This window comes from Coregonus clupeaformis, chromosome 39 (assembly GCF_020615455.1).
Source record: "Coregonus clupeaformis isolate EN_2021a chromosome 39, ASM2061545v1, whole genome shotgun sequence".
Taxonomy (NCBI): domain Eukaryota; kingdom Metazoa; phylum Chordata; class Actinopteri; order Salmoniformes; family Salmonidae; genus Coregonus; species Coregonus clupeaformis.
Window position 1 is genome coordinate 18,943,374 of NC_059230.1, and position 19,086 is coordinate 18,962,459.

Below are 19,086 nucleotides of genomic sequence, written 5' to 3' on the forward strand. Positions count from 1 at the left end.
TGTCTCTCTGTCAGCCTATTGGGTTGAATGGGCTGCCATCTCACCATGCAGGTTGAGACGAGGGGTGTATCTCAATAGTGTAAAGTGGCTTCCTTTCCTTCCGTCTCACCATATGGGATGAGTACTAATAGAAAAAGGGGTGCATCTCAATAGTGTTAAGTGGCTTCCTTTCCTTGAGTCTTCACCATGATCTCTGATCTGGCATGGCCTAAATGCCAATGAAATCCTTTCACTTGTTTGTGTTAAAAGTATGCAAGGAAAGGAAGCCATGGATGAGTTTTGAGACACCCCAAGGAGATGGTTGCTGTCTTACCAAGCCATTAGGTTAGTGAAAGACGGTACTAGGTGGGGTCAGGTAAGGAATCTTCTGTGGCCCATGCGGGACTAGTGGGCAGGGTGCCCCGTTGCCATAAGTCAAGGGGAGAGAGGTAAACGGAGGGAGAGATAGTCCACGGGCATCGTGCCACCCTCCTTAAGTTTCAACACCGCCACCTTTCACATTCTCTCTTCTGTTGTTGTTTGTCTGTCTCTGTCCTCATCCCTCGTTCTGTATATCTCTCTGAGTAACTGCTTGCCTATTTATGTCTCCTCTCCTCCACCCTTCCTCTCTTTCCTCTTCACCTCCCACCCTTCTCTCTACGTTGCGCTCTGTTTTGGGTGAATAGTGTGAAGTAATTGGTCTGGCAGAGACACAGTAGAGGAACATTTCCAGACAAGGGGAACACTGAGGCCGGTACACAAGGTACAAAAAAAGAAATGCTTCTAACTGTAAGGTCTCAGTCAGTCTTCTGGGCTTATGCACCATTCTACAGACTGGCACCCTTTCAGACTGGGTTTTGACTCTACACATGACCCTTTACTTATGGGCAACTGGGCATAACATCCATTTTGACACTTTTAATAATTGTCACTTCACTGAAGACTAGTTTTCCCTTACTACTGGAGTAGCTTTCAACAGACTTGGAAAGGGCATTTCGGAAAACATACATTAGGCAGGTTTCCATTGACCCTGGTTTATTCGACAAAAGCAATGTCGCAACAAAAAAAAATGCGATATGTGTAATGGAAATGGCAGATATAGGAAACATTTTCTAACCATCGACAACATTTCTTATCCGTTCGACAGGGGTGGATTTTTCTTTTGACACATTTTGTAAACTGTTTTTCGAATAAATTCTGATTGCTGAATAATTTTTTGTCATCATGAAACTATAAAGGTCCAATCCACATTTAATTCTAAATACCTATTGCTTGCAAAATATTTTTTTGCAACTATAAAAATCATGTTTCTTTGCAGGATTGCCTGAATTGCTTCGCCTTGCTTTTCTGGTTGGCTGGCAAGTTTCACCATCCAATTATTTAAGATCTACAGGAGTGCAAGTTTCACCATGGCAAGGACATAATAATTATTAGAATAGGGCAAATATTAGTCAATTATTGCATTCTATCCATGCTGGCTTTCACGGGCTACTTAAGACATGAAACAGATAGGTGGGAGGGCATACAGGCTGTCGCCAATGTATTCATGCACAATTTGCCTAAAATGGGTAATAGAAACACTTCAACCACTACATTTTTATTGGACACTATATGTTTTTAAGAAAAAGTGTTTTTGTGGTGTGATGTCATTATATCCAGCTGTTTTGATCGACACAAGATAGTTAAATGGAAACGCACCCTAGCAGGCAATTGTTGCATCTATTTTAAAAGCAAACGTTCTAAATGTCGACAACAACAAAAAATCACTGGACAATTTAATGGAAACATAGCTAGTGATAGCCTAGCCTCACAAAACGCTTTCAAACTGCTATTTTTATTAAAGTGATAAAATCTACAAAACATCTATAAACAGGTGATATCAACAGCTCACAATAATGTGTCTGTTAAAGCCTGACATCTCCATAAGGAAGGTGTTTGCCTCAGCTGCACAACACATTGATGTGTGACTAGTGGCTCAGCACAAAATGGCTGCCATGTATCACCTAGGCACATGTAGGAACATTTCATAAGGGCATAGGGTGATTCACTGCCAAAATACTGCCTAACGGTTTGAACACACCGACTGCGTCATTGCGCAAAATAGTACGCAGCATCATCAAGATATGTGTGCAACAAAAGTTCAACATTCACCTTCTGCTACCATTTCTGTCAACCCGTTTACTCATACAGTTTGACGCATACCTTCGATAAATCCAAAGTATGCACCACACAGAACACACTGCAACTGCCTCTGCAACGCAATGCTGCAAGGCAAACACAGCATTCCATTGGAAATGAATGTACTTCCGGTGTACCAAAACGCAATGACGCATTCGGTGTGTTCAAAGCGTAACACTGAGAAACTGAATGTAAGCTACAGTGTAGAAGCAATTCATTGACCTGTTTTTCGATGGCAGGGAATAGCAATATCAGAAACGTATATGCAAGTCTTTCGAATAAAAGGAGAAAAGTGGCATTGAAGTTACCCCGATTGCAAAAGCTACTATAAAGATGGCTATGACACGAACATGCAAGCAAGCAAGCACGTACACACACACCGATGCGCACGCACACACACACACACACACACACACACACACACACACACACACACACACACACACACACACATACACACACACAGCACACCCAAGATCATTCCATTTCAGCTCTAGTTAGGAAAATGCCCTGATTATGTATTCCTTTGAAGTTTATGCTTCAAAGCACTACTTTATTAGGTCATTTCTGTTTAACATTTTAAGAGGCATTTGGTTCATTTCATATTTAAACATGCAGGGAGCGGAAAATGTGCCAAAATTAAATGAGAAGAATATGAGGACACATTGATATTTGTGAACATATTCAAAACGTGTCTTACTAATGTTTTTGACATGTTATAGCTCAGGTCCTGATTGTAGCACAGTGCAGACATCTTATGACGTGTCTCTCTGTACATTGCATAGCTAGGAGAATGGTACATTTATTCAAATACATTCCAACTGGTTGAACCATTTCACTAGTGCGGAGCTAGTGCCATTTAACAGAAGTCTATAATAAAAATCGAACAATCATTGTTGATATAATTGTTGATATGATGTTAATTTCCTAAAGAACGTGTCTGATTGGAATGGGTGCAAAAACAAAGGCCTAATAACACCCATCATTGCAATGAGTTTGGCCCTGAAGAGAGTTTAGAGATGATGAGAACATTGAATTAAGCTCTGACCGCCACTCAAGCGTTAAATTGCCTTAAAAGAGAACTGAATTTCATCAGAGCATTGGGTGAAATAAAACTATTATGTCCAAACTTCAAATGAACTGTACTGTAGTGTGGACTACCATAACTTATTTTATACTACTGAATTTTATACAGTTTAATCTAGATATACAGTGGCTTGAGAAAGTATTCAACCCCCTTGGCATTTTTCCTATTTTGGAATTTAAATGGCTTTTTGGGGGGGTTGTATCATTTGATTTAAACAACATGCCTACCACTTTGAAGATGCAAAATATTTTTTCTTGTGAAACAAATAAGAAATAACACAAAAAACAGACAACTTGATAACTATTCACCCCCCCAAAGTCAATACTTTGTAGAGCCACCTTTTGCAGCAATTACAGCCGTAAGTCTCTTGGGGTATGTCTCTATAAGCTTGGCACATCTAGCCACTGGGATTTTTGCCCATTCTTCAAGGCAAAACTGCTCCAGCTCCTTCAAGTTGGATGGGTTCCGCTGGTGTACAGCAATCTTTAAGTCATACCACAGATTCTCAATTAGATTGAGGTGTGGGCTTTGACTTGGCCATTCCAAGACATTTAAATGTTTCCCCTTAAACCACTCAAGTTTTGCTTTAGTAGTATGATTGGGTCATTGTCCTGCTGGAAGGTGAACCTCCATCCCAGTCTCAAATCTCTGGAAGACTGAAACAGGTTTCCCTCAAGAATTTCCCTGAATTTAGCGCCATCCATCATTCCTTCAATTCTGACCAGTTTCCCAGTCCCTGCCAATGAAAAACATCCCCACAGCATGATGCTGCCACCACCATGCTTCACTGTGGGGATGGTGTTCTCGGGTGTGATGAGAGGTGTTGGGTTTGCGCCAGACATACATTTTAGTCTCCCACATGCCTTTTGGTGAACACCAAACATGTTTGCTTATTTTTTTCTTTAAGCAATGGTTTTTTTCTAGCCACTCTTCCGTAAAGCCCAGCTCTGTGGAGTGTACGGCTTAAAGTGGTCCTATGGACAGATACTCAAAATCTCTGCTGTGGAGCTTTGCAGCTCCTTCAGGGTTATCTTTGGTCTCTTTGTTGCCTCTCTGATTAATGCCCTCCTTACCTGGTCCATGAGTTTTGATGGGCGGCCCTCTCTTGGCAGATTTGTTGTGGTGCCATATTCTTTAAAACATTTGATAATGGATTTAATGGTGCTCTGTGGGATGTTCAAAGTTTCTGATATTTTTTTATAACCCAACCCTGATCTGTACTTCTCCACAACTTTGTCCCTGATCTGTTTGGATAGCTCCTTGGTCTTCATGGTGCCGCTTGCTTGGTGGTGCCCCTTGCTTAGTGGTGTTGCAGACTCTGGGGCCTTTCAGAACAGGTGTAGATTTACTGAGATCATGTGACAAATTATGTGACACTTACATTGCACACAGGTGGACTTTATTTAACTAATTATGTGACTTCTGAAAGTAATTGGCTGCACCAGATCTTATTTAGGGGCTTCATAGCATAGGGGGTGAATACATATGCACGCACCACTTTTCCGTTATTTTTTTTGTATAAGTTATTTTTTTCATTTCACTTCACCAATTTGGACTATTTTGTGTCTGTCCATTACATGAAATCCAAATAAAAATCAATTTAAATTACAGGTTGTAATGCAACAAAATAGGAAAAACGCCAAGGGGGATGAATACTTTTGCAAACCACTGTATGATGGATATATGATAAAAGCCAATACAAAGCCAATCATAAAATACTTCAACATACAGTATACATCTGTATAACTTTACATGCCTCCCTTTATACTGCTACATGCTATATAAGACTACATACCTATACATTCCAATACATATACAGTACATATGCATATTTATACCTAGAACTATACTGAACAAAAATACAAACGCAACATGCAACAATTAAAAGATTCATATAAGGAAAACAGTCAATTGAAATAAATAAATTAGGCTCTAATCTATGGATTTCACATGACTGGGAATACAGATATGCATCTGTCAGTCACAGATACCTTTAAAAAAAAGTAGGGGCGTGGATCATAAAACTAGTCAGTATCTAGTGTGACCACCATTTGCCTCATGCTGCATGACACATCTCCTTCGCATAGAGTTGATCAGGCTGTTTATTGTGGCCTGTGGAATGTATCCCACTCCTCTTTAATGGCTGTGCGAAGTTACTGGATATTGGAGGAAACTGGAACACGCTGTCGTACATGTCGATCTAGAGTAACCCAAATAATGCTCAACGGGTGACATGTCTGGTGAGTATGTAGGCCATGGAAGAATTGGGCCATTTTCATCTTCCAGGAATTGTGGACAGATCCTTGCGACATGGGGCCGTGCATTATCATGCTGAAACATGAGGTGATGGCGGCGGTTGAATGGCACGACAATGGGCCTCAGGATCTCGTCATGGTATCTCTGTGCATTCAAATTGCCATTGATAAAATGCAATTTGCTAGTTGTCCGTAACTTTTTTGCTAGTTGTCCGTAACATACCATAACCCCACCACCACCATGGGGCACTCTGTTCACAACGTTGACATCAGCAAACCGCTCGCCCACACAATGCCATACACGTGGTCTGCGGTTGTGATGCCGGTTGGACGTGCTGCGAAATTCTCTAAAATGACGTTGGGAGGCGGCTTATGATAGAGAAATGAACATTCAATTCTCTGGCAACAGTTCTGGTGGACATTCCTGCAGTCAGCATGCCAGTTGCACATTCCCTCAAAACTTGAGACATCTGTGGCATTGTGTTGCGTGACAAAACTGCACATTTTAGAGTGGCCTTTTATTGTTCCTAGCACTAGGTGCACCTGTGTAATGATCATGCTGTTTAATCGGATTCTTGATATGCCACACCTGTCAGGTGGATGGATTATCTTGGCAAAGGAGAAATGCTCACTAACAGCAATGTAAACAAATTTGTGCAGAACATTTTAGAGAAATAAGCTTTTCTTGTGTGGAACATTTTATTTCAGCTTAAAATTTCACTCCGTGATAAAAATCACTGACTCAATGCCACAAGAGGGTAAAACATATTTAAAACGTTGCTTGTTAGTGGGACCAATACTTTACATGTTGCGTTTATATTTTTGTTTAGTGTACACTCCTTACCTATTCAGCCTATACTGTATACAACACTTGTTTTTCACTACCCATGCTAGTATCTGTTTCTCAATCACTGTGCTATGAAGCGGATACCCTCTGTGTTATGAAGCGGATACCTTCTGTGTGATACTGTGTGATACAGGGGAATGCGGAGTCGTGACTCAGAGCTCAGCGCAGGGCGATACACACACAGAGGTGTTACAGCATACAGGTGACACACGCACTGACAGATACAGAGTCTATAAGTTCATGTGCCCCTGTGTGTGTGTGAGAGAGTGCAAACAGCTCTCTTCAGTGTGTGTATATGTGCGTATGTGCCTACGCTCTACTGTGAATGTGTGTGTGTGTGGGATCTTGTGTGTGTGTGTGCAGGTGGACGGACCAAAGGGCGTGACATTTACAGGGGGGTCTTGAGAGCGCCACATTGCTCGCCATATGTCACGACACATATCATCCCAGAGTGCTGTAAGGTGGTGAAATATCACCCTCCATACTGATACAGCAGTTTAACCACTGACCTAACCCGGCTGGCCGACAGGCTAACCCTAATTCACTTCCTATAAAATCAAACTAAGGCTGCGTTTACACATTTCAATTTTTTGCCACTAATTGGTCTTTTAACCAATCAGATCAGATCTTTTGCCTATAATTGGGTAAAATATAATAATTGGGCTGCCTGTGTGAACGCAGCTTCAGTGGGTTACCAGATATGACTAACGGGCAGAATATGACCACAATTCACATAGGGAGTAATTGGCATACAGTGGGGGAAAAAAGTATTTAGTCAGCCACCAATTGTGCAAGTTCTCCCACTTAAAAAGATGAGAGAGGCCTGTAATTTTCATCATAGGTACACGTCAACTATGACAGACAAATTGAGAGAAAAAAAATCCAGAAAATCACATTGTAGGATTTTTTATGAATTTATTTGCAAATGATGGTGGAAAATAAGTATTTGGTCACCTACAAACAAACAAGATTTCTGGCTCTCACAGACCTGTAACTTCTTCTTTAAGAGGCTCCTCTGTCCTCCACTCATTACCTGCATTAATGGCACCTGTTTGAACTTGTTATCAGTATAAAAGACACCTGTCCACAACCTCAAACAGTCACACTCCAAACTCCACTATGGCCAAGACCAAAGAGCTGTCAAAAGACACCAGAAACAAAATTGTAGACCTGCACCAGGCTGGGAAGACTGAATCTGCAATAGGTAAGCAGCTTGGTTTGAAGAAATCAACTGTGGGAGCAATTATTAGGAAATGGAAGACATACAAGACCACTGATAATCTCCCTCGATCTGGGGCTCCACGCAAGATCTCACCCCGTGGGGTCAAAATGATCACAAGAACGGTGAGCAAAAATCCCAGAACCACACGGGGGGACCTAGTGAATGACCTGCAGAGAGCTGGGACCAAAGTAACAAAGCCTACCATCAGTAACACACTACGCCGCCAGGGACTCAAATCCTGCAGTGGCAGACGTGTCCCCCTGCTTAAGCCAGTACATGTCCAGGCCCGTCTGAAGTTTGCTAGAGTGCATTTGGATGATCCAGAAGAGGATTGGGAGAATGTCATATGGTCAGATGAAACCAAAATAGAACTTTTTGGTAAAAACTCAACTCGTTGTGCTTGGAGGACAAAGAATGCTGAGTTGCATCCAAAGAACACCATACCTACTGTGAAGCATGGGGGTGGAAACATCATGCTTTGGGGCTGTTTTTCTGCAAAGGGACCAGGACAACTGATCCGTGTAAAGGAAAGAATGAATGGGGCCATGTATCGTGAGATTTTGAGTGAAAACCTCCTTCCATCAGCAAGGGCATTGAAGATGAAACGTGGCTGGGTCTTTCAGCATGACAATGATCCCAAACACACCGCCCGGGCAACGAAGGAGTGGCTTCGTAAAAAGCATTTCAAGGTCCTGGAGTGGCCTAGCCAGTCTCCAGATCTCAACCCCATAGAACATCTTTGGAGGGAGTTGAAAGTCCGTGTTGCCCAGCGACAGCCCCAAAACATCACTGCTCTAGAGGAGATCTGCATGGAGGAATGGGCCAAAATACCAGCAACAGTGTGTGAAAAGCTTGCGAAGACTTACGGAAAATGTTTGACCTGTGTGATTGCCAACAAAGGGTATATAACAAAGTATTGAGAAACTTTTGTTATTGACCAAATACTTATTTTCCACCATAATTTGCTAATAAATTCATAAAAAATCCTACAATGTGATTTTCTGCATTTTTTTTTCTCATATTGTCTGTCATAGTTGACGTGTACCTATGATGAAAATTACAGGCCTCTCTCATCTTTTTAAGTGGGAGAACTTGCACAAATTGGTGGCTAACTAAATACTTTTTTTCCCCACTGTACCGTATATCTGCGTCCAAAATGGCACCCTATTCCATTTAGGGCTCTAGTCAAAAGTAGCCATTTGGGACGCAGTGGGTTACAGGATATGACTAAGGGCAGAATTTGAGTCACATAAGGAGTAATTGGCATACAGGCTATATCATTAGAATATGTGATATATAGCAGAAATATGATTGAATCTGAGCTGAGTAGAACAAGTTGAGCTTCCACGGGCTAATCAACTTCTTTCGATGTCTTAGGGAAAATAACCTGGATAGTTATTTCTGTGTTCTCTCAAATTACTGTACTATCATTCCTCTCCTGAACTCATACTTTCCAGAAACGTGATTCACCATAAATAGGCTATTCTGCTATTTATTGAGAGATGGCTGTGTGTGTCTGCCCTCTGCTGGAATAGAACTAACACTTCTTCTAAACCCATTTCCAGAAATACACTCTACTTCATGTGTTATTGTGCCATCTAGTGTTGGGTTGGTTGCATGTTGTGTTCAAACCCTGGCAGGGATTATTTGAATGTGTGTCATGCAGCAGCAATAGAGTAAATGACACTATTCATCATCTGACTCTGCCAGTATGCTTGTAGAAATGGCATGAATATATTTATGCTCTGCGTATGTGGAATGATTGTAGCACAGAAAAATATAGATACATACAGATACTTGTAAAAAATGTATACATTTGTGCACTCAATGACAGACATACAAACAGGCAGACACGAACAACATACACACAAAGCAGGTTTCTCATTTGACATAGTTGGGGCTGCACTTACTTCGTCTGCTGACATTTTAACAGTGACAGTTTGCTGTCATTCTCTCACCCTGCGCTGAAATGCATTAGTTTATTCTCATAAATATGTCTGACTACTCTAGGGGGCTGTGCCCTCAATTAGTTGCCATTGAACCCAGTCCTCTGGGCCCACCAGTCGTTTCGCATTATGTATTCTATCTCCAGCACACCTACAACGAATAAACTCATCAGCATGCCCCTGTTCATTTGAATCAGGTGTGCTGGTGTTGGAATACATCAAATATGTAAAAGGACTCGTCCCAAGGACTGGGTTGGCAAGGGCTGCCACAGACTGTCTGAACACAATAGCTGTGTCTGAAATGGCACCCTATTCACCATATAGTGCAATAGCTAGCCCTATGGGCCCTGGTCAAAAATAGTGCACTATAGGGGAATAGGATGCAATTTCGGACACAGCCAATGTCCCCAATACAGAGGAGCTTTACCTGTGTGTACAGTCAGCTATGGGTGAGATCTAACAACTGTACAGTCATACGAACACCCAATAGTAGGTGTGAATTCACCAGTGTTGGAGTATGTGAGCAGAGAAAGTGATAGGGTGTAGATTGGAAAGGGAAAGGATAGAGATATTCCTACAAAGCTATTACTGAAATGAGTGGGAGGGAATAAAATGAAACTAACAGTCAAAAGGACAACAATGGGAGAAATAATTGAAAGAATGAAATAGGAGAGGGGATTGATAAGAAAAATATATAATGGAATGGAAAAGGAAAATCCTAGTGTAGTCTCAGAGGGAGAATAAATAGGACAGAATGATAAGATAGGGTATTGTAAAACCAAAGAGAATTGATTAAAAAGAGAGATAGCTAAGTGAGAGATATAGTAATAGAGTTGTACTTTTATGAAGTAAGGAGAAAGGCAGCATTTATGAGGGACACATTACACAGAAGACAGTGGCACAATCAGTAGAATAGTGATGTAGTCGTAAAAATGCATATAAACCACTTACTGAGGTTACAGTCTATCCTGATACAATCTGGCGGGAGAGAGAGTGAGATGGTGAGATCAAATCAAATAAAGAGAGAGGAGAGAGAAGAAGAGAGAGAGAGAGATAATAACATTTTACATCCTTCAAGGTACATTCTGCAGACAACCAGGCATTTTGCTAGGGGCCACCATCCGGGGACAGAGCTACGAGTCAGGATCACCCTTTTCCTTTCCACACCTCCGTCATCATCCCCCCATCATCCACCCCTCCCTCCATCCACCCTTCAAAACCCACCCAGTCCCAATGCGCTACAGAAGGCAAGCTATTCACTCAATCATTGGTACAATGAAGCTCTATAACACTGTAGGCCTACTTGGTGGCACTCCATGGCAAGGGAACAAAGCCCATTCAATAAGCTGAGGATGATAAATGTACATTATAGATTGATCAGATTCTTGATATCTTGCGCTAGATAGACAAAGAATACATAAGGAACACGTACATCAAGGTCATAAATTCTACATGTATGACATCATGTGTGCGATTGAACGTAGAAACAATGGATATAGCTCACAGATAAGTCGTCTTTGATCGAAATGCATTGTGTTAGTAGATTTGGAGAGACAGATAGTCATCCACCAGATCAGACACGGACATGTTAGTCCAAGTGAGAGTCATTGATTATTAAGTGTATTCATTATTCCTATTCCCTATAGTGGCTTTTATCAGAAATGGGTTAACCGAGTGCAAACAATGGCTTCCTGGCTATGTGATTGTGGGTTAGAAACAGCTTGCCTTTTGTAGCCCCTTGGGTATGGAAACCAACAGCCGCAATATTAGGAAAGGGTGATCTGCACACTCCAGCCACAATAAGCCAAGTGCACACACCTATATCAGGATATGCTATAATATTCTAGATATGCTAGAATATGCTATACAAACATTAACTCAGCTTTATTCTACACAGGTTTCTCTGAAATGCATGTCTTCTGATAGCACATTGTAAAATGGTGGAGCTCTATTATAGAGTTAGTATTCTCTTCTGCCCTCTGGTGGCGACAGGCTGCGTGTGCATGTGGCTGTGGCTGAGGTGTGGTCTCGAGCCGTCAACCGCTACAGAATAGTGGACTCAAACAGCCATGGACCAGGCTCACTGTTATTGGGATTCTGTGGCTGATACTATACTTAAAAGCTAATGTTTCATTCCTCAATGACAAAATAACCTAATGAAAAATAAGATTGTCCACAGCTTGTGTGAGTGCGGTCAATGTGATTGTGATTGAGTTTGAACTAAAGAACAACATGTATTACTATTTACACATGTGTCTAGGTCACAGACTGCAGAATGATCAATTAAACCAAATAATTGTATATTGATCATCTGATCATGCAGTGTCCCTGTACACTGTTTCATATTGATCAGTTAACTAATCTTTAATTATTTTAGGGGAAATGGTAAGCAGTCCTCCTCTGGTTCTAAAACGATTCCACCTCCAACTGAGACAAAATTAATTTCCTCTAAACTAGCTATGAATATAAATGTTGATGTGGATATGACACCTCTGGGTATGGTGTGATTTGGAGACGTTTGGGAGCGAGCTAAGCAGAAATTAAGAAGAGGAACTAGGGAAGGGTGTTCGGTAAACTATTATCTGGCTCATTTGGACACATTAGCGCTATGGATTAGCATTTATCCTCATTAGCTAAGATAAACGATGTGTTTAGCGGGGGCTGATTGTTCTGGGCCAAGGTGGACCTGGGTCTGTGTGTGGGTCCTTTGGCGCAGGGCTGAGCAGCATGGCAAAGGCAGAGTCAGCGACATCACAGGATGTGTGTGTGTGTTGTGTGTGTGTTGTGTGTGTGTGTGTGTGTGTGTGTGTGTGTGTGTGTGTGTGTGTGTGTGTGTGTAGCTGTGGGACAACCCTGGGCTGTGAGCCGGTCTCTCTGACTGTTTGATCCGAGGGCCGCAGACATACAGGCCATTGAAGGGATGAAAAGTTCCATCTTCTGAGCCTTGGCCAGGTGAGAGATGAGAGATGAAAGATGAGAGAGAGAGAGAGAGAGAGAGAGAGAGAGAGAGAGAGAGAGAGAGAGAGAGAGAGAGAGAGAGAGAGAGAGAGAGAGAGAGAGAGAGAGAGAGAGAGAGAGAGAGAGAACAAAGAGAGTGAGAGAAACTTTGACTGTGATAGAGAAATGGAGAAAGTCAGAGAGAGAGGGGAAGTAAAGAGTGTTAGAGAGAGAGAGAGAGAGAGAGAGAGAGAGAGAGAGAGAGAGAGGGAGAGAGAGAACAAAGAGAGTGAGAGAAACTTTGACTGTGATAGAGAAATGGAGAAAGAGTCAGAGAGAGAGGGGAAGTAAAGAGTGTTAGAGAGAGAGAGAGAGAGAGAGAGAGAGAGAGAGAGAGAGAGAGAGAGAGAGAGAGAGAGAGAGAGAGAGAGAGAGAGAGAGATGAATGGAATGGATACGGTGTGGCATTATTGGAGGAACAATCCTCTCCTCTACCACCTCATGTCTCTAAGTCGGTGGCCCACACTCCTGTATCCCAGGATGCACCTGGGCCTTGTTTTTCCCCCACTCCTGCTTTGAGCGCTCTCCCTTCAAGAGATGGAGCGTAAAGCAGCGGGCACCGTTATCAGTGCCATAGGTCACAACAATCTGCCAGGAGTCCAAACTATAGACAAAGGCTTAGTGCTGTGGGTAATATGTTTCTGTATCACTGCCTTCCAGTCTCTTTATTTTTTGTACTCATCTAGAACAATGTCAGAGTAGTATATGGACCGTTATAGCTTTACCATTCTCTATAGTACCCCCTACTGGAGGAGTGTGTGAACAACTAAACCCCTTTATCTTCAGGCTAGTGGTCTCTCCGCAGGGACCACGGGAGAAACAGAACCAGGGGTAAGCAGAGGGGGTACAGGAGTAGATCTACCCAGGGAGGCAGAGACTGGAGACAGGCTTGCAGTAGCAGACAAAGGCTCAGGTTTAGGGGGTGGAGATGGAGCTTGACAGAAGGGGCACGAGAATGGGGTTGCCAAGGTCATGGTGGGGTTGCCATGGGTTACCTAGGTTGACGGTCAGCTTGACCCTGCCACCATCCAGCTCTAGCCGCAGGGTGTCGGCGGACTCTTTGGAGGTGGTGGCCATGAGGAGGCCGAAGGCCCGTTGGGACATGAACCTTAGCACCACGTCCTCTGCCTCAGTGTGCATGGTGCCTGGGATGATGATCTTCAGGTACATGCTGCCGTCGTAGCTCAGCACCGTCGCCTCTGTAAGGGGGTGGAGGTATGGGAAAAAATGCAGAAGCAGACACACATTAAGATACAGACAGACAGACGCACACACATACATGAACAAGAGAATCAGAGAATAGAGATCAGTATACAGTATTAGATTAACCAATACACATTGACACCCAGTGCGGAAAGGACATCCAAGGTTAGCAACGTGTCTTTAGTAGAAACTAGTGAAACCAACTCTAACACAAACAATAGCAGATATATTTTAGATGCATTAACATCATCATAGACACGTTCAGAAAAAACAATGAATGCACCCCCTGAGGCTGACTAGATAACTTCTGAAGAGTTGCCTAAGGAGGGCAGTGTATGTGGGTCAACACATGTCGCCATGGGCTCGGCTGATTCACCATGACTGCGTACTTGCCTTTTATTTTAGATGCATATGGTTGGGAGCACAAACCAAATACTGTATGCTGCTACTGGTTAGGCCACTGAAATCCACTGTAACACATAGCATATCGCTTTTTGGCAAACAACTACTTTCTGTTAAATGAAATAGCAGAAGGTTAGTTTATTGAAGACCAAGTCCCACACTACTCACACACAAATATTGGTCAAACTTGTGGCAGCCAAGCATAACTCTCTTTCACGCCCTTGCAGTATTAGATAGCCACACTAGATGGCAGGGAAGCACCATGAAAAACACAGCTGGCCCATTTGAGAAACAAAAACATTGAACTAAACTGGTACCGAATGACTGCTCTTTCGAAATAAAGACATAAATTCTTCAGGTTAGTTTCCAATCTCACTGGATTATTGAAGACCATGTCCCACACTACTCGTACACAAATATTGCATTAGGCCACTCTGGTCAGAGCGTTGGGCCAGTAAACGACAGGTCGCTGGTTCGAATCCCCGAGCTGACTAGGTGAACAAATCTGTCGATGTGCCCTTGAGCAAGGCACTTAACCCTAATTGCTCCGGTAAATCGCTCTGGATAAGAATGACTATGTGACTTGTGACAACCAAGCATAACTCGCTTTCACGCCCTTGCAGTATTAAATTGCCACACTAGATGGCAGGGAAGCACCACGAAAAACATAGCCGGCCCATTTTAAGAACAAAAATATTACACTAAACTGTCTTTCACTTCGTAAACTGTCCATTACACGTAAATCCTTCACTTCCTCCACTGCCTTAATTTCAATCCAGACTCTCTATTGTGTCGTTACCTTTGATAGGCCTACAACACAACATCCCTAAATTGTGTATTAATTTCACCTCGAAGGAGATGTTACCACTTTCCTTTGATGCTATGACACAACAAACAGCCTACAGCGAATTATAATGGGTTAGACACACGTAGCCGCTAGCAGGTTGCATCACCCCCAGACAGACAGACAGACAGACAGAGAGAACAGCCTTGCACCACCTGGATGTGTGTGACAAGCCCAGATGGTGACAGTAAGCATCGTCGGTCAACCGAGCTCCCCAAGCCTCACCCAACCTCCCAGCAGTTCAGTCAGCTAGCTTCCCTTCCCTGCCAAGCCAACGCAGGCTCCTTCAAATGTCCTTTTACCACACTGCAGCTGGTTGATGCTTTAGAGTAGCACAGGGGTAAGTTAATATGGTCTTATTGTCTAAGCCTATTATGATTAGGTTTAACTTGCTGGCTATAATAACACTTGTAAGCATGAAACCAAATCTAACTTAATCTCCACCGCCTGCCACCAAATGTCCCCATCGTGTTTTGTCACCACCTGTTCCCCACTCCTCCCCTTCCCCAGTCTCCCTGTTTCTCCTCACCGATTTCACAGTTGCTGCCCAGGTAGCCGGTGCCGGTGCAGTCGCATATGTAGCGGTTCCATCCCTCTTTACACAGGCCTCCGTTCCCACAGGGGGTGCTGCTACACCTTTTCTGAAGCTCGCGGGTGCAGAAGCTGCTAACGCCCGGGCAGCTCTGGATCTCGGCCAGGCGGCGCACGTCGCGGCTCTTGCCGTCGATGAAGAGGTCACGGACGCAGCCCACGTAGCCGTAGTTGAGCAGGGCGGTCCAGACCTCGGGGGGCAGCACCAGGTCAGAGCGGGCCTCGGGGAGACCCCCCAGGAACATGTCGCTGTCCAGGTCCAGGATCTCACTGCCCTCGTTGGAGTTGAAGGGGATACTGCGGCTGTTCACCGAGATGGAGCCTGGGATAAAGAGGAGGAGAGAGGTGAGATGAGGGGTATATACATCATGTCAAGTGTGTCCAGTGCTCAATTGAATGTCACTGAGAAAACAGTAAGGTGCCAAAATGTTTTTCTTTCCAGCAAACATCCTTTCAGAAATTAAAAGTAATCCAAGAAGTAATCATCAAGTTTTTCAAAATGTATCGGTCATCTGATTACAATATCTTAGCTGGTAAACGTCACCAATTACAGTTACAGTTTTTTTTGTAGTCAGATTCCATGCAACTGATAACATGTATTCAGTTACTCCCCAACCCTGAGTGTGTACTGTATGTGTGTGTCACAGGAGGCTGCTGAGGGGAGGACGGCTCATAATAATGGCTGGAATGGAGTGAATGGAATGGTATCATGTGTTTGATGTGTTCGATACCATTCATTCCGTTCCAAACATTACTATGAGCCGTCCTCCCCAATTAAGGTGCCAGCGGCCACCTGTGGTGTGTGTAAATGTAGCTGAAGCATTAGGCAAGATAATGTGTGTTAGTAAGGCTGTTTACATGTTGGTACTCTTCTGTTTGCGTGCAAGTGTGATTGAGTGCATGGGATTTTGTGTGTGTGTGACCGTGGTTGAGTGTATGTTGAATGAGAGTGCTTTTGTATGTTCTTGTGTGTTTGTGTTGTGGCTATAGTCGGTTGAGTGGAGGGGAAACAACCCAGAAAAATGCAGCGTGGATGAGAGTGGATGAGACCTGGGTTCGTCTTGTGGCACCCGGCTATGATTTACGACTCACTCTTAATTGTCTATTAAAAAGCAATTACAGGAGGGGCAGGAGTGTGATCAGAGAGACTCCCTATAGTAACACGGCATGCACACACGCACAACACACACACAAAAACATAAGTGCCTATGTGAAAGCATGCATGCATCATGCACACCCCTCAGGGGATGGTACGAGAAGAGATGGATATGACAGGACTGAGAGAGAGGTGGGAGGAGGGGGTGGAGAGGTGTGTAGGAGAATGCTTTTAGACAGGGCTGAAACACAGGAAGATCATCCAAATATTCATAGCCTGTACACGTGTTCTCTATAAAATAAAGTACTTCAGAAGCACAGGAGGCCAGTGCCACCTTAATTGGGGAGGACGGGCTCATAGTAATGGCTGGAACAGAATTAATGGAATGGTCTCAAATACATCAAACATGGTTTCCATGTGTTTGATACCATTCCATTCACTCCATTCCAGCCAATATTATGAGCCGTTCTCCCCTCAGCACCTCCTGTGTAGAATATACACAGCTGTATATATGCAATAGTTTACAAGTGTGTACATTGGACTTCATCAGAACCATAACATTAGGAAGGTATTGTTACACAGCTCCATGTTCATATCCTCACCTTTCCTTCCTTCCCTCTGGAAGTCCACATGGCACCACTCCCCGTCGTTCACCTTCTTATTACTTGTCTTCAACTTGATACTCCCCGACCCCATGTCCATGAGCAGGTAGAGAAACCCATCCATCAGCTCCATAGCAAAGTAGTCTGACTTCATGTCTCGACCCGGCTTCTGCTCTTTAGGACCCTGGGGGCGACCGTGGCTGAACAGCAGCAGGCCGCTGGGTTCTGTGGTGCGGAAGTCGAAGGAGATAGAGCCTGTTTTCTTGGTGTTCCACTTGGGCAGGGCGATGAAGGACTCGGGGGACTCGAAGGTGACGGGGTCCAGGGCGGCCACGTCCTCGCAGCGGAAGACAAGATCTCCGTTCAGGCTTATCTTAGGGTCCCGCTCGATGGCTAGCCGGGAGAGTTCTAGCTTGAAGTCGTTATTCTTGTACACCACCTACAGGGAAAGGGGGAAGGCGATAGAGACATTTTGGGTTTTGGTATGGTCAGCTAATGTTTAGGTTAATGTTCACATTATGTATGCTATGTTAGCAATCATAGACACAACATGAATTTGGGAAAGACAAAAATTATGCATACAAAGGCTAACTGCCTACTTTTATATTGATAGGTTTTGACATTGACACATGCGTCAGGGACTTTCAATGTGAATAAAATTAATGTAAGACAAACTACTCTTTGAATACCGATACCGTCTAGCCTTCTTTGGATTTCTCGGAAAGACAATGTATTCATACAGTTTACACTGCCTTACTATTCAAAACTCCCTTCACATTGAATTTAGCATCTCAAGATCCATTATGCTACAGAGTCACTGTCATTTTCAAATGACTAACCATAGACTTTAAAAGAAGTGCAGCGTTTGTTTGTGTGAATGTGTGATTCATAGTTTAGCAAACTCAATTATTCACAACAGCATTCTTGGAGATATCAAGACGCAGGATGAAAGGAATAAATTAACAGTAGATGTCTACAGACATTAAGCTAAAAGTCTGCATTCTCGTGTGTGCATTCATGATATAGTCGGTGCTAAAACTCTGGATAGTTTCTTAAGCTGTCTTCAGGTGTGTTTCTTTCCTGCAGTTTTTTCTGACAGGTCCATACACTATCCTGATGGCTGTCATCGGAGGAATGGTGTTAGCCGCCCTGGAAAGGTGGCACACTGTGAAACCACTGAAGTGTGCGAGAACACCACTTTTAGAGGGTGAGAACACACTCCGGAGAGCACACACACTCACAAACAGAAATGTGCACATACGCAGGCTCGCAGACGCACACACAAGCCCAAAGTTATTGTAGAGGAGTGTTAGAAAGGTTGCCATTCCCAGCACAGGCTCCCATTTCTTTTTTTCATCTCAAGGCAGTGCAGAGGTACTGCAAAGCCCGCAACAAAAATGGACCAGCTGAAATCTCACGGTTCACTGAAATGTTTTTAACATGAGAACTGGGGAGTGCCTCAACTCACTTCTCCCATTTCAACATATAATACAAGCGGCACTGCAAAAGCTGCACATCTCTGCTTCCCCTTTCCTCCATACTGTGACTCCACTTGTAAAGCTGACATATTTTCCATCATGACTGCAGGCTTGGCTAACTCATTGAGCGTTTGAATGAGCCTGCCCGGAGCGCTAGGCAGGGTTTGCACTTCTATTGATATTCTATTGATTGCATTGCACCAGACATATCTCAAGCAAACCCAGCCAAAGTATTTGATAAACAACAAATACTACTTGAACACAGGTCTGAACTCCGGTAGCTAAACTCCTGAGGTTCTGCCCTGTGGACCTCACAGTTTTGTCATTAGGATGGATTAGCGGCGCTAATAATCCGTGCT

The 19,086-nt window shown here is 43.4% G+C and overlaps 1 protein-coding gene across 1 annotated transcript in view; it reads right to left on the minus strand.

Annotated features, from left to right (window-relative positions):
• LOC121554278 (neurexin-2-like) overlaps positions 1 to 19,086 on the minus strand; it is a 591,334-nt gene that overhangs the window by 52,747 nt on the left and 519,501 nt on the right. Inside the window, exons 9-12 of the mRNA XM_041867756.2 lie at positions 17,250 to 17,688; positions 15,490 to 15,873; positions 13,507 to 13,710; positions 10,466 to 10,492 (exon numbers count right to left, since the gene is read on the minus strand). Coding sequence (XP_041723690.2) covers positions 10,466 to 10,492; positions 13,507 to 13,710; positions 15,490 to 15,873; positions 17,250 to 17,688 — 1,054 coding nt within the window. The remainder of the gene's footprint in view (positions 1 to 10,465; positions 10,493 to 13,506; positions 13,711 to 15,489; positions 15,874 to 17,249; positions 17,689 to 19,086) is intronic.